Source organism: Eucyclogobius newberryi, unplaced genomic scaffold, assembly GCF_026437365.1.
Source record: "Eucyclogobius newberryi isolate DKJ021-1_F unplaced genomic scaffold, fEucNew1.0.hap1 SCAF_13, whole genome shotgun sequence".
In the NCBI taxonomy this organism is placed as follows: domain Eukaryota; kingdom Metazoa; phylum Chordata; class Actinopteri; order Gobiiformes; family Gobiidae; genus Eucyclogobius; species Eucyclogobius newberryi.
Window position 1 is genome coordinate 2481291 of NW_027315757.1, and position 16307 is coordinate 2497597.

Sequence of the window (16307 nt, forward strand, 5' to 3'; positions counted from 1 at the left end):
GGTCAGGTCAGCGTTAGATTATGGTAGTATTTGTGGCATTGCAAGCGGTCGAGCCACAGTATCTACTTCACATGTACAACAACGCCACCCTGTTTTTAGAGCAAGGGACTATTTAAGTCATAAAGGTCATAAAGGTCACACGGGTAAGTTAGGACTGTAATAATTGGACAGAGACAAAGATACAAAAGGGTGTACATTTTTTAAGCTGCATAATCATTTATATAAGTTTGTTCGATAAATTAAAACACATATTTTCATCAGATGTTACATTTCAGATTACAGTTTGACATTTTACTTGCATCCCAGATAATATAATCACATAGTCTTAGATGGACCACATGATGTTACATTCTATGCCCGGTGCGCGTTTGGAGACGCCACAGAGGCCGGCTTCCCGGAAGGACCCCAAACTGCACAAACAACTGCTTCAGCACCACTGTCTGGACTGAGCTCTATGGCCCACATGGGGAGGACATCAACACCATCACAGAGTGCATCACGGACTACATCAACTTCTGTTTTGAGAACATTGTTCCCTCCCGGACGGTGCAGTGTTTTCCAAACAACAAGCCATGGATTAACCGTGAACTGAAGGCTCTGCTGAAGGAGAAGAAGAGAGCCTTCAGGTCAGGGAACAAGGAGGAGCTGAGGACTGTGCAGAAGGAGCTGAGGAGGAAGATCAGGCAGGCTGAGGCCGGCTACAAGAGGAGGATGGAGGAGCAGCTGCAGCAAAAGAACATTCAGGGAGTGTGGAGGAGCCTGAAAACCATCTCGGGCTTCAAAATCCCCCCTGCCCAGACAGAGGGGGATCTACAGTGGGTGAACGATTTAAATACTGTGTGTGTGTGTGTGTGCGTGCGTGCGTGTGTGTGTATGTGCGTGTGTGTGTGTGTGTGTGTGTGTGTGTGTGTGTGTGTGTGCGTGCGCGTGTATGTGCGTGTGTGTGCGTGTGTGTGTGTGTGTGTGTGTGTGTATGTGCGTGTGTGTGTGTGTGTTTGACAAGGACAGGCACCAGTGTGTGGGGAGTCATTGCCTTTGTCAACCAAGGAAAAATAAATGAATTACGGTAGAAACATTATGTGGATTTTAAAACATATTTCAAATGTAGTTGTTTTACCTTAACTTTAACTATGTTATAGTGAATTACCAAGCCTGAATGTCACTTAGCAAACAATTAGATTACAAAAACCCTCCTGGACAAATGAGGGGAAACACCAGCTCATGATGTAGTGTAACAAAGAGCTAGTTTGTTACACTAGCACTTTACACTTTTCACTATTTGCACTTTAAATTACATTTAACTTTCATTGTACACAGCACTTTAGACATCTATTAACACTTTAAAAAGACAATTGCAAAAAAGAGATTTTAAATATTTTAAATATTTATTGAAGTAATGTCTCTTTTCATCCCATTTGTAGATCTGGTGCACAGGGGCCAGTTTTTGTAGTGTTTAAATGTTTTAACTTAAACATTGCAGTCTAGTTTGTTACTTTTTCCCCCTTGTCTCCTAACTACTACAAAAACTTGGGGTTGCCTGAGTTGTATCAGCGGGACCGAATTCGTCACTTCCGTGAGTTATGAGTGTATGATCTAGTGCTGACCAACTTCTCGTCTCACTTGACCCAAACATCTGGCTTTATCTTCACAGATCATGTGCTCGTCCTGTGAACGGTGGTGCCACGCCCGCCTTGGCTCTGAGGAGCAACAGAACAACTGAAACATCATCCCAAGAGTGTCTCTGTGATATTTGCAAAAGTTTGTTTCGAGGAGCAATGAGGACAATAAATGGAGTATATATTTTGTTCGAATAAATGTTTCTTCAAAAAAAAAAGTTTTTGTATTTGAAAATGAATTATGAAAGATTCCTACAGTAAAGATTAAAGGTATTTGGCACGCTGGTGTAGGGGCTTCATAAGAGCTGTTTTTACACACCTCGAGAGAAAGTTATTATGAACCTTCAAAATGGTGTCCATTGATTTACATTTACATTGTGATTTTGAATAGTTATGAAAAAAATTATTATTAGGCCCGAGTGCCACAAGCTGGCGAGAGGCCTATTAGTCCCGTAAGGCCGTGCGAAGCACGGCTGCGAAAGTGCGCACGAAATCGAGCGCGAAGCGCTCGCCCACTTCCAAACACTCATGCACGTCCCGTGCATACTAATTAGTAGTAGGAAAATGGAACATTACCGTTGTAAACTGGCGAAGCCCGTGCAAAAGTGCGCACTAAACGAGCACTTTACATTGGGAAGCGAAGCGGTCGTCATCCCTATATAAAGCACTCATTTGCGCTAAGTAGCTCACGAATACGTTCCCCATCTCTTGCATGTTCCGTGCATATAAGCATGTAATGCAAAAATTGAACATTATTACTGTATAGAGGGCCAAAAACACAAAGTGGGCGGAGCCCACTCAAAATTAACGAAAGTACCCGTCAGTGACCAGGGACCCACACCATGAGGTAGGAAAGCGCGAGCGCTTTCCGAAAATGTATAGTTTATAATATTTGAAAAATGGGAAACATTGTTTTCGCATCGGAATATTATTCTTTCTTCTTCTTCTTCTTCTCGGGACCAACCCCCCTATTTTTCACCCAGTGAACATTGACGAAAAGTCACAAAAATGTTCACACCTCTAAAAATCGTGCCTCTCTACATTCTGGCTATTTCCCTTTTCTAAAATAAAAAAAATTGGCGCGTCAGCGCCCCCAAATGTACCAAAAATGCATTGAGAGATAGGAAATGACCCAAAAAAAATCTGATCGTAGAATCATGAAATTTGGCGCAGAGGTAGATGGTGACAAGAGAAGTCGACCATATTGCTTCAAAAATGGCTAAGCATGACTCGGGAGTTTTTCCAAATGTCGTACTTTTACGAACTCCTCCCAGGGCGTTGGCCCTAAAAAGCTGAAATTTGGTGAAAATGCTACTGAGGAGTGGGACATCAAAAGTTATTCAAATTACATTGACCCTGTCACGGTCTCTGTGCGGCGAAGCCGCAAACTGTAGCAAGAATTTCAGAAATCTCCCAAATTTAACATTTCTGCCGTTTGCGCAGATAAAGTCCGAATTGCGTCAAATTAGAATCAGTTGATAAACTCTTTGCCCTAAACCTACTTGAAGTGAAATAAATTAATTTGGCGCCACAGCGCCCCCTACAGATTTTATATGGAGGTTAAATGTTTAGTTTTGCAAAATTATATGAAATTTGACACACAACTCAATTTTGGCCCCATCAAAAAAGTCAATGAGACCCATGTCATAATTGTTATGGCTTTGCTGTAACGATGACCGAAATCTCCCATGTTATTCCAATGGGGAAATCACCAGAACATGTTTACACTTTATACTTTCACAAACTCCTCCCAGGGCATTAGCCCTATCAATGTGAAATTTGGTGAGACTCATCTTCAGGACCATCAAAAGTTATCCACATTTTTATTCAAAGAGTCACGGTGTCTGTGCGGCAAAGCCGCACATTTTGCCAAGAATTCAAAATAAAATTGCTTTTTGATGGTAAAACAAAGGGGAGAAGATGTGACAGCGTCACAGATTCAGCAGTAGATGTAATAAAAGGACAATTGGGGCGCGTTAGCCACGCCCCCTCCTCTTGCGGCGTGGCGGCAGCGGCGTGGCGAGGGCCGATCATTGCAGCTTGCGGCTTTAATTACTTTTATTATTGCAGATACATAATTTACACTTGAATTAAAATACATGGCGTAAATGAATAGTCACACATTTTTAACAGTGTCCATTCACTATGTAATAGGCAACTTTTTTTTTACACTATGAAAAATAAAGTACATATTCATGTAATGTTTTATTTATTGAAGTTGGATTTCACTCCATGTTTCGTTTACTCTGTAAATTGGAACACCACTGCTTTTTACGATTACCGTAATAAGCAGGAAAACATGCGCAACAGCTTTTCTCGTGTGGGCCACATTACCATCGGCTCCGAAAATACGGGCCATCCAGCCGGTGCATCACGTGCACGTCTTTGGATTGGATCACCAATATTGAGAGGCAGGTCCTATGGGCGGGGCTATGCAGAACCTCAGAACGAGGAAACTGAATTTGACAGACACATGAATCCTGTACTATTAAGCTGTTTTTTCAACCCACAATGTGGAAGGAGGAAAAGATATCGATTTGGTCGAGGATATAATTATAACGCCTTTCTCAAGACGAACTTTTCAAGAAAAGTTAGACATTGTAAGTAGAGGTCGACCGACGCTGCAAAGCCTGTTACAGGCGGGTTCCTTCCCCACTGTCAAAGTTCCAACGCGACCATTGGCGTGGACAATGTGACGGAACGCCTGGTCAAACTGTGTTTCTGTCCAAAACGTAGTGTCTAGAGCCATGGTATCATAAAGATGGTAGTAAGAGGTGGATTCATTCGGGTGGGTCTGTGTATGACCCCCAGACCGCCACTGTAACTGGGGGTAACTCTTTTAGTCATCGGTCCTAAATCCTTCACCTGATGAGCCAGTGAGAGAGCGAGGGACACGTGTGGCACGCTACCTTCAGACATTCTCATCCAATCCAATTGTTCCTTGATCAACTAACAGCTACACCATCTTTTCAAACCAAAATTTGATCACATGCCACAGCTGTATGTACGGAACTTAACATCAGAAATCCTCCGCAGAGGCAGACTCCTGTCAGACATTAACACCTCCCTGGAGTCATGCCATGACCCAGCTTCAAGTCGTCCATCATTGTCCCTGTCCCCAAGAAGCCCCGGATCACTGGACTTAATGACTACAGGCCTGTGGTGCCGACGTCTGTAGTCAGGTCTTGCCCCACCTTAAGTCCCTCACCACCTGTTGGACCTCCTGCCGTTCACCTACAGATCTGTGGACATCATCCTGCAGCATCTGGACTCCCCGGGAACTTGACAGGATCCTGTTTGTGGAAAGGAGCTCCACAGGGCTGTGTACTTTCTCCCCAGCTCTTCTCCCTGTGACAAACTGCTGCACCTCCAGCCACAACTCTCCACCCTGATCTCGGACGAGTCCGGAACTGCTCTGGAGTCTTCGTTTATTGGGGGTAATTTCAGTGATCCCCCCCCCCCCATAACCGGAGGTTCTCATTTTTGATTTACAATATGCTTTAATAAAACATTTTCAGACAAAAAAAAAATTTAAAACTGCATAAGAAACAACAAAAATGTAGTTGGGCAAATGTTAGTTTTCTGCAGTAACTGAGTACTTTATATACGATGGCATTTAGCATTGTGGGAATGATCTCTGGAAGTGCCAGAAGAGCACAGCAGTTGTCACAAAGTCACACAATGAGTCAAAGAAATCCCATTACAAAATAAGACAGCAAGTGACTAAACTACACAGGTCTCACACATGCAAAGAGCAGAAACTAAAGAGATGGTTTATGTGTAAATGACTCATCCACTACACTGACCACACATCTGCAACCTGGAAATACTGACGACTGAACAAGACAAGAGTCTTTAAAATGGTCGGTGGGGGGAGGAACACAACTCCCCGGTGTCCGTCTAAACTGCGAGGAGGCACGGCCTGGTCACTAGCGCATCCTGTACTCAGACGTCTTGGACACCTCACACAGCTGACCCTTGAAGTCGATGTCCACGTTGAAGTCCAGGTCTCTCTGCAAAGACAAACAATGAGCACGGCGTTCTTCCACAAACACGACGCACACAGACACTTACGTTGTTCTTGACGTTAGGCTTCATGCTGATGGTGCCGAATATCTCCTCTCCGGTTTTGACAGTCAGGTAGTCGTCCAGGTAGAACACAGTCTGCTTCCAGTGAGTGTATGGAGACTCTGGACCTGGACACGAGAGAGAGAGAGAGTGAGGTCGGCCGTGAGCACAAACATGACCATGTGGCACGTCATGTGTAACTTACTGGTGGAAAATCCCGTCCTCTTGTGACAGCGGGTGAACTCTATGTTGAAGTACGTGACCAGGGCATGGATGTAGTCATTCCTCTTCACCTGGAGGCAGAAGGGCGACGTGAAGCTCAGGTCCTCCGCCTTCACCGTGTAGATGTCCACCTCCTGGAATCAAACGGTGTAAGACATGTGGTGCTGGGGGGCAGCCAGTTTACTAGTCTCTTCTGTGAGCTCAAGTAACCACCAGGTTTACATTAGGGCTGTGCAATTAATCACATTTTAATTATTTTGATTGAAAGAAAAATGTACGTAATGATAGTGACAGCAACATGGGAGTGCCACAGACTCTACCGCCTCCTCTGCAGAGGGGGGGGGGCACAGGACCGACTGCGGTGTGTCCGGTCTGTTCACATCAATGACCTGCAGGAAGCCTTCCATCCAGGACTTAGCGGCTTTTATTTTGTTTCCATGCAAGTTTTCAGAGAAGTCGTTACACACGTTAAAGTTCTCTGCAGACAGTTTCCTCCTAAAACGCAGGAGGCTCATTATCCTGGAGCCAACCGTATGAACGGATTCAAACATCATTCACCTGCCGTAAACTCATCTGCCACATTAAAACCCTCGCACTCGGCTACAGTCAGACAACCAAACCCGTTTAACCAGAGCTCTACGGGTCAAGTAAATGTGAGGGGGCCTTTAATACATGGTTATAGGTCTTTATTCTCAGCACTCAGAGACCAGTGGGCTCTGGACACATTACCTTGATGAGACATGCACTGCTGACCAGCTGCTTGGGATCCACCACATCAACAAGGGGCTCTTTGATGGCCACATCCTTGATACACGACATATCAAACCCATACACGTTCTCCCACCCTGAGCAGAGAGACTTGGTCAAACAGGGCATCATTTATCACAATGGGGTTTGTGTGAGTGACTCACAGTGGATTTTGTAGTCCTTGTACTGCCGGTCTTCTATGGCCGTCACATAGAGAGTGGCTCTGTCGGGGAAGATCAGTCCATCTGGTTTCTGCAAATCACAGCTTTCAGTTAGCACGCTTTTTCACATTTTACAGTCAGTGTGAGTTTTTGGATCGTGGAACATTGACTCAATTCAAAGTGTGCATTTTTAAACAGGAGCATTACAGGATCTCTACCTAGGACTTGGTGACAGGCCAAGACTGTTCATCATACAACAATTGTTCCGTAACAGAGTGCACCAAAGTGCAGCCTCTACCATTAGTGCCTGGATAACACTGACTCATGTCTTGTGAGAGCAGGGACGCACCAGCCATTTGTCCCGAGCGTACAGCACCGTGTTGAGCATGGACTCATAAAACAGGCAGTAACCCATCCACTCAGAGATGATGATGTCCACTCCATCCACGGGCAGAACCACCTCCTCCACCTTCCCTTTGATGATGGTCACCACTGCCAAAAACACAGCACATGTTATGGAAGTCATCAGGACACATTTCAGCTTCAGTGCTCAGTCTTGTGTCCATGGGTAAGACACTTCACCACCCTCCCCAGTATGAAGGCCATCAGAGATGTCCATGTGCCTGCATTTCCCCCTCGAGTAAATTACAATGGAAGCAGCGCACGTGTAGCACGGGGGGTTTCCCACACTACATGTGCATCAATGGCCACCAGCAAAGAGCACTTTTTCACATTCAACTGAGGGAAGACTGGATCATAGAGGAGTTTCTCCTGGTCACATGTTACACCGACACGCTCCACAGCGCCACTCTTACCTGAGCGAGCATGAAGCGCATGTTCAGAGACCCATCAGCAGTGTCTTCACGCGACACTGCATTTATTATGAAGCACCTTTGACACAAGGCGTCGCACTCAAGACTGCGTTCCATTTATTCAGATCTGGTTTATGGTAAGCTGGTACACGGACTAAAGTTAAAATGTACTACCGTCTGCACAGTTTTGTCGTGTTCACTTAGACATGGATATCCAATGCCTTGGTACCGGAAGTCGCCACCCAAAGTACTACTTCGGTACTACTTGGACCTTTTCAGCCGGTTCCTACTTGGAACCAAATACCGGTGGCATGCTCTTATCTGAGGACAATTACCAGTCAAATGTGTCCTAGTTTTAAAGGATTCTGATTGTTGTGTGACCAGATCATTTTAAATGTAAAGTATTTAAATAAAGTTCTTACTCACCGTCATCTAGTTTGTTGGCCTTGACAATTTTCACAGCATAATCGGAGATGCTGCTGCATTCGATCTGCACGGACACAGGACACGTTTAAAGCGGTTCCCCAAAGTGATATGATCCACAAATATAGAATCATTTCATATCATTATCTCATCAATTCATACATTTGAACTTAAACTATTCAATTCCTCTCTTTACATCATTGTGTATAAATGTGGACTTTGATGGTGTGATGAGGACTCACCCCAATGACCTTCTTGGCTCCAGCCTTTGCAGCGAACATGCAGAGAATCCCTGTTCCACTGCCCACGTCCAAGACCACTTTGTCTTTGAAAAGATGCTTGTTGTGGAACATCGAGTTGCGGTAGGTGAGTGTGCGGACCTCGTCTTTCAGCATCTCCTACAAGATATAATATACAGAATATTACATTTCTGTGCGACACAGGAAGAGTGGACAAGAGCACTAGAGTACCTCATGGATGCCAAAGTGGGCGTAGGAGTCAAAGTAGTAGTCTTTGGAGGTCATGTCCTCTGCTGCAGGTTTGACCGCGTTCTCAACCTGTGAAACCTGCCACAAACACAAGAGCAGGTTCAAGAAAGCTTTGAGATCTCCATTTAGTAGACACAGGATTCTGTTCAAAGTTCACAAGCTTTAAACTGACCGAAGACTGGAATCTGAACCGAGAAACTAGGTTTTATTTTGTATTTTACATAAGACAGGATCATTTGGCTGCAAAAGGAAATGAGGTCAGTCATTTACCAATTGCAATTTGGATTGGACAGCTCAGTTGCGACTAAATTTACAATATATATTTTCAAAACTCCTCCAAAATAAAATTGGAAAAAAGCCTGAAATCTGAACTAGTCTTAGAATCCCATCCATTTGCCATGTTTCAGGTCTAAAGAGAACAGGACCTTTTGCTGTTTGCAGTGTTTGAATCCGCTTCACTGAGGACTTCTCATACGATATTTCATTTGAAAATGACCATCACTATAGCAACGGTCCGAATTTGTCCTCACTTTGAAAATGGCGCTAGCACATCACGGTCATGTTCTCACACAACGGAGAGCACAGCTGCATTCATCATTCAACCTGGTTTAGAGTTTAAGAACATTTCTGAAGTTTATGCCTTTGGTTGAGGGTGAGGGAAAAGGTTAATGACTAAAACAGTCATCTTAATGAAGTGACCGAGGAGGAGGTAGTGCGCGGGGAGATGCTCTGAATGAGTCGGCAGCCTCAGTGGGACTTAGCACGACACCGCATGGCTTAGCTCCAGTGCTAACGGCTTTGCTAACGCCTCCAGCTCACGGCCCCAGCTCAGGCTCCAGCTCCACTACAACAACCCGACAACTGCGCACTTCAGCCGGCCCCGGAACACGGCCGAGCAGCACCACTCCACAGGGGCCCCCGGCACAAGTCACCGTGGTAACGAAGTCAGATTGGCGCCACTTCTCAGTTGGTACGTGGGAAAACAGACAATGGTAAACATGACTATCACGTATTTAAACCGACTGACTCCGGCCAATTGTTACAACAAGCTCACTAACACAATATTAAAGTGAATCTAATGAAGCACACAACTGTATCAGTGATTTCAAAGAAGAGCGCAGACGAGTTACCTCCATCCCTTCTGTCGAAGCCGCCATTTCGTTCTCCGCTCAGCCTCGTGAGACGATGCGGCTTCACTAAAGCGCAGCACTTCCGGGAGCCCGCCTCCGATGCTGTGTGCGGCTCTGTGATTGGTCAGAAGGGCTCAGAGTCAGTCGTGGCGGCTGCGCCCCCTAAGCATGGTTCTAATGCTGTAGAGATCTATGGATCTATGGATCTATGGATCTATGGATCTATGGATCTATGGATCTACTACGTACCCGGCAGAACAGCGATCCCAAACCTTTTGTAACAGTGTAAAATATGTGCAAACACTTCAACAACCTTTAAAATCCCTTATTAATATTGTTTGCTGTTTATAAGATTGATTGGCTCTACATTTTCATGCCAAAACACATATAGAATTTAGCAAGCCATAGCATGCCTCTGAGGACCAGAAGCCCGGCCCGGCCCGGCCCAGTGGTCGAGCTGGGAGAAGCGGGCTTGTTATGCTGTTAAAACTGCTCTGTTGGAGAGAATTGTACAGGAGGGATTTGTTCATCGCAGTGGATGAAGGGGAAATTAGGGAAGAGTAGAGAATAAAGAGAATAAATACAAAGCACAAAGATGTGACACAATTTCCAGATGGTGGCAGTAATGTTTTTTATTTCCCACCTGAAAAAGAAGATCTACACTGAGGGAAATAAGTCTTTGAACATCCTACGATTTTGCAAGTTCACCCACTAAGAAATGAATGTATGATTGTATTGTATGTAAAATAATGTATTAGCCCCGAGCGCCACAAGCTGGAGAGAGGCCTATTAGGTCCATAAGGCTGCACAAAGTGCGCATGAAATCGAGCATTAAGCGCTCGCCCGCTTCCAAACACTCACTAACGCACGTCCCGAGCGTACTAATTAATTGTAGGAAAATTGAACATCATCATTGTAAACCAGGGGTGTCCAAACTTTTTTCACCAAGGGCCGCATTTTGAATCTTAAAAGGGGCAGAGGGCCACAAACAACTTGACAATGTCAAATTTGTTGTATGACAAAGTGAATCATTCGAAATTTTGCATTTGCTGTACAGTAATTGCAATGAGCCTCCACACATTTAATTATACCTAGAACATTAATATTAGGTTGGTATAATATCAATATGCCTGAATTTTCCCAATTTCACAGTAAAAAGTACTAGTTTTTGTGGTTTGGGCCGACATAGCAGGAAGCTGGAGGGCCAACAAAAATTGGTCTGAGGGCCGCATTTGGCCCCCGGGCCCTAGTTTGGACATGCCTGTTGTAAACAAACAAAGCCTGTGTGAAAGTGCGTACAAAGTGCGCACTAAACGAGCGCTTTACATCGGGATGACGAAGTAGCTCACAAATAAGTTACTCAATTCATGCACGTTCCGTGCATATAAGCCTGTAATGCAAACATTTAAAAATATTACTGTAGAGGGCCATTAATACAAAGTGGGCGGAGCCCACTCAAAAATAACGACCAGTGACCAGGGACCCACACCATAAAGTAGGAGAACTTGTGTGCTTTACCAAAATGTATAGTTTATGATATTTGAAAAAATGGGAAACATTGTTTTTGCATTGGAATAATCTTCTTTCTTTTCAGGACCAACCCCCTATTTTCCACCCAGAACATGGAACACTGACGAAAGGTCACAAACATTTGTGTATCTCTAAAAATGGTGCCTATCTCCTTTTTCTAAAATAAAAAAAATTGGTGCATCAGCACGAACAAAAAATGCATTGAGAGATGGCCCCAAAAAATTTGATCGTAGAATCAGGAAATTTGGCGCAGCGGTAGATGGTGACAAGAGAAGTAATATATTATTGCGGCAACGCAGTCCGCCCAACCAAATGTCGGCCATTTTGGATCAAAATTAGCCAAGCATGACTAGGGAGATCTTCCCAATGATGTACTCCTGCCAGGTCATTGGCCCAAATTTGGTGAAAATGGTGTTGGGGAGTGGGACATCAAAGGTTAAGCAAAGCCGCAAACTATAGCTGGAATTTCAGAAATTTCCCAAATTTTAAATTTGCTGCCGTTTACGCAGACAAAGTCCGAATTGCATCAGTTGTTAAACCCTTCACCCTAAACCTACTTGAAGTGAAACAAATTAATTTGAAATGATAGCGCCCCCTACAGAGTGAAATAAAACATTTATATGGAGAGTAAATTTGATAAATTTGGCACAAAATTCCATTTTGACACCCAGAGCAAAAAAGTCAATGAGACCTATGTCATATTTGTTACGGCGTAGCCGTAGCGATGATAGAAACCTCCCATGTTATTCCAAAAGGAAAATTACCAAATCTCTGCAATGTGAATATGCTTACACTTTATACTTTTACGAACTCCTCCTAGGGTGTTTGCCCAATTAACCTAAAATTTGGTGGGACTCATCTTCAGGAGTAGGCCATCAAAAGCTATCAACATTTTTCTTTTAAAAGGTACGGTCTTTGTGCTGCGTAACCTTTCCCAAAATATTGAAATTTTCAGTACACAATAATGCCCCTAATTGTAAAGCAAAGGACAGCAGTAGTTAATGCTTGGCGGCGGCGGCGTGGCGAGGCTACATTTGGTATATTTGCTGTAAATAAGTATTTGAACACCTGAGATAATCAATGTTAAAGGCGCAATGGACAATTTTTCTGCGATTTGAGAACTCAGGTGGAAGTGCTCATGCCACTCCCCCGTGCACATGCCACTCCCCCGTGCTCATGCCACTCCCCCGTGCTCATGCCACTCCCCCGTGCTCATGCCACTCCCCCGTGCACATGCCACTCCCCCGTGCACATGCCACTCCCCCGTGCTCATGCCACTCCCCCGTGCTTATGCCACTCCCCCGTGCTCATGCCACTCCCCCGTGCACATGCCACTCCCCCGTGCACATGCCACTCCCCCGTGCTCGTGCCACTCCCCCGTGCTCGTGCCACTCCCCCGTGCTCGTGCCACTCCCCCGTGCTCGTGCCACTCCCCCATGCTCATGCCACTCCCCCGTGCGGACTGATACAACACACACGTGCGTTTGTTTATTAGCACGACGGATCACATCGCATCTCTCGTCTCCTGTAGATTTCCGTCTCTTCTGTGTCAGCTCGAACCGTCTTTCTCCATCTTCATTTTGCCCCGTACACTGAGGGAACTATATTATGATAGATCCATGCGCTTAGACACGCGGAAACGTGGGGACGAGCTGCACGCGGCTGCAGGTGAGCGGTAGGTGCGTTTTATGATTGACACGTGGCAGAACTAATCGGCCGTCCACGCCATGAGGAAATAAGACTCAGATTTGGGCCAAAAAAATCGTCCATTCAACCTTTAATATTTGGTACAGAAGCCTTTGTTTACAATTACAGAGGTCAAATGTTTCCTGTAGTTCCAGGTTTGCTCACACTGCAGCAGGGACTTTGGCCACTCCTCCACACAGATCTTTTGTAGATCTGTCAGGTTTCGGAGCTGTCGCTGAGCAACACAGAGTTTCAGCTCAGTTCAAAGATTGTCTATTGGATTTAGGTCTGGAGACTGGCTCGGCCACTCCAGAACCTGGCCTATTGTCGAGGTCATTGGTAAACTTCAGACGGGCCTCGACATGTGCTGACTTAAGCAGGGGAACCTTCTGTGTGATGCATGATTTTAAACCATGAAGGTGTAGTGCAGGGGTGGGCAAACTACGGCCCGCGGGCCACATGTGTGTAAAATCCAAACATGCCATTTTTTAAAATTTCCTTTTTTGCCCTTAGGCATCTGTCTGCACTTGTATCCTTAATAAATATGATGTGACATTAATTAAATAATAGATTCAATAGCCTATATTTGACAGAAAAGTGATTTTATTTGAAATATTATTTTTTTCACACCAATGATCGCGGGCCGGCCCTCCCCTACTTGCCTGGATTCGAATATGGCCCTCGGAGGAAAATAATTGCTCACCCCTCATGTAGTGTGTTACCATAGTAACCTTTGAAACTGTGGTCCCAGCTCTCTTCAGGTCATTGACCAGCTCCTCCTGTAGTTCTGGGCTGATTCCTCACCTTTCTTATCATCATTGAACCCCACAAGGTGAGACCTTGCATGGAGCAGAGCCCCAGTCTGAGGGTGATTATGTCGTCTTTAGCCTGACCCATTTTCTAACAGTTGATCTTTTTTTACCAAGCTGCTTGCCATAGCCCTTTCCAGCCTGGTGGAGGTCTACAGTCTCTGGTGTGTGACAGCTCTTATGTCTGGCCCATGGCAGTAGTTGGAGTCTGATTGTGGGGTGGACAGGGGTCTTTATGCAGATAATGAGCTCAAACAGATGCTTCTAATTTAGATTAATAATTGGAGCAGAGGTGGACTTTTGAAAGGCAGACTAACAGGACTTTGAGAGCCAGAATTCTTGCTGACGTTGAAATACTTATTTGCAGCAATAACATACAAATAAATTATTCCTGGATGCCTCTCATCTGATATGATGAAAAATCTAGACCCTCCATAATTTCTAAGTGGGAGAAATTGTAATATTGAAGGGTGTTCAAATACTTATTTTCCTCACTGTATATGGGACAATGAGACAAGTCAAACCAGAGACAATACTGTATGCTGTCATTATTTCCACGGCCTTCTCGAGAAGTTACTGCAGTAAAATGCTTTAAAACACTCGAATACAAAGCCACAGTAGCACAGTCACTGTCCCAGGTGCTTTGGATGAGAAAATACCTAAGGGCCCCCAGGCCCTTGGGGCCGCCCTGCTGCTGATGACCCCGCTGATGATGACCGTCCCGCTGCTGACCGTCCCGCCGTTGATGACCCGCTGATGACCGCCCTGCCGCTGATGACCCCGCTGATGATGACCGTCCCGCTGCTGACCGCCCCGCCGCTGATGACCGCCCTGCCGCTGATGACCGCCCCGCTGATGACCCGCTGATGACCGCCCTGCCGCTGATGACCCCGCTGATGATGACCGTCCCGCTGCTGACCGTCCCGCCGCTGATGACCGCCCTGCCGCTGATGACCGTCCCGCCGCTGATGACCGCCCTGCCGCTGATGACCGCCCCGCCGCTGATGACCGCCCTGCCGCTGATGACCGCCCCGCTGATGACCCGCTGATGACCGCCCTGCCGCTGATGACCCCGCTGATGATGACCGTCCCGCTGCTGACCGTCCCGCCGCTGATGACCGCCCTGCCGCTGATGACCGTCCCGCCGCTGATGACCGCCCTGCCGCTGATGACCGCCCCGCCGCTGATGACCGCCCTGCCGCTGATGACCGCCCCGCTGATGACCCGCTGATGACCGCCCTGCCGCTGATGACCCCGCTGATGATGACCGTCCCGCTGCTGACCGTCCCGCCGCTGATGACCGCCCTGCCGCTGATGACCGCCCTGCCGCTGATGACCGCCCCGCTGCTGATGACCGCCCCGCTGATGACCCGCTGATGACCGCCCCGCTGCTGATGACCGCCCCGCTGATGACCCGCTGATGACCGCCCTGCCGCTGATGACCGCCCCGCTGCTGATGACCGCCCCGCCGCTGATGACCGCCCTGCCGCTGATGACCGCCCCGCTGCTGATGACCGCCCCGCTGATGACCCGCTGATGACCGCCCCGCTGCTGATGACCGCCCTGCCGCTGATGACCCGCTGATGACCGCCCCGCCGCTGGTGACCGCCCCGCCGCTGATGACCGCCCCGCTGATGATGACCGCCCCCGCTGATGACCGCCCCGCCGCTGATGACCGCCCTGCTGATGACCCGCTGATGACCGCCCCGCCGCTGATGACCGCCCTGCCGCTGATGACCGCCCTGCCGCTGATGACCGCCCCGCTGCTGATGACCGCCTCGCTGCTGATGACCGCCCAGCCGCTGATGACCGCCCCGCCGCTGATGACCGCCCCGCCGCTGATGACCGCCCCGCTGATGACCCGCTGATGACCGCCCTGCCGCTGATGACCGCCCTGCCGCTGATGACCGCCCCGCTGCTGATGACCGCCCTGCCGCCGATGACCGCCCTGCCGCCGATGACCGCCCTGCCGCTGATGACCGCCCCGCTGATGACCCGCTGATGACCGCCCTGCCGCTGATGACCGCCCTGCCGCTGATGACCGCCCCGCTGCTGATGACCGCCCCGCTGATGACCCGCTGATGACCGCCCTGCCGCTGATGACCGCCCCGCTGCTGATGACCGCCCTGCCGCTGATGACCGCCCCGCCGCTGATGACCGCCCCGCTGATGACCCGCTGATGACCGCCCTGCCGCTGATGACCGCCCCGCCGCTGATGACCACCCCGCTGCTGATGACCGCCCCGCCGCTGATGACCGCCCTGCCGCTGATGACCGCCCCGCTGCTGATGACCGCCCCGCTGATGACCGCCCCGCTGCTGATGACCGCCCCGCTGATGACCCGCTGATGACCGCCCCGCTGCTGATGACCGCCCTGCCGCTGATGACCCGCTGATGACCCGCTGATGACCGCCCTGCCGCTGATGACCGCCCCGCCGCTGATGACCGCCCTGCCGCTGATGACCCGCTGATGACCGCCCTGCCGCTGATGACCCGCTGATGACCGCCCCGCTGCTGATGACCGCCCCGCCGCTGATGACCGCCCTGCCGCTGATGACCGCCCCGCTGATGACCGCCCCGCTGCTGATGACCGCCCCGCTGATGACCCGCTGATGA

General features: G+C 48.0%; 1 protein-coding gene across 1 annotated transcript; it reads right to left on the reverse strand.

Annotated features, from left to right (window-relative positions):
- Window positions 1-5388: 5388 nt before the first annotated feature.
- prmt1 (protein arginine methyltransferase 1) lies at window positions 5389-9793 on the reverse strand. The gene is made up of 10 exons (XM_072442337.1): window positions 9668-9793; window positions 8520-8615; window positions 8292-8447; window positions 8053-8116; window positions 7164-7306; window positions 6818-6905; window positions 6636-6751; window positions 5890-6040; window positions 5691-5812; window positions 5389-5629 (listed from the first exon to the last, which is right to left on the reverse strand). Exons 1-10 carry the CDS (start codon window positions 9692-9694, stop codon window positions 5546-5548), a joined length of 1047 nt encoding a protein of 348 aa, XP_072298438.1. The 5' UTR covers window positions 9695-9793; the 3' UTR covers window positions 5389-5545.
- Between the last annotated feature and the right edge of the window lie 6514 nt (window positions 9794-16307).

What these genes read in the sequence shown, in the direction of transcription:
- prmt1 (XM_072442337.1), bottom strand. Translation starts at nt 9,694, where the DNA reads ATGGCGGCTTCGACAGAAGGGATGGAG. An exon ending in GGCCAACAAACTAGATGACG is followed by an intron (nt 7,307 to 8,052) that starts GTGAGTAAGAAC and finishes TGTTTTTGGCAG; the next exon opens with TGGTGACCATCATCAAAGGG. An exon ending in ACGCTCGGGACAAATGGCTG is followed by an intron (nt 6,906 to 7,163) that starts GTGCGTCCCTGC and finishes TGTGATTTGCAG; the next exon opens with AAACCAGATGGACTGATCTT.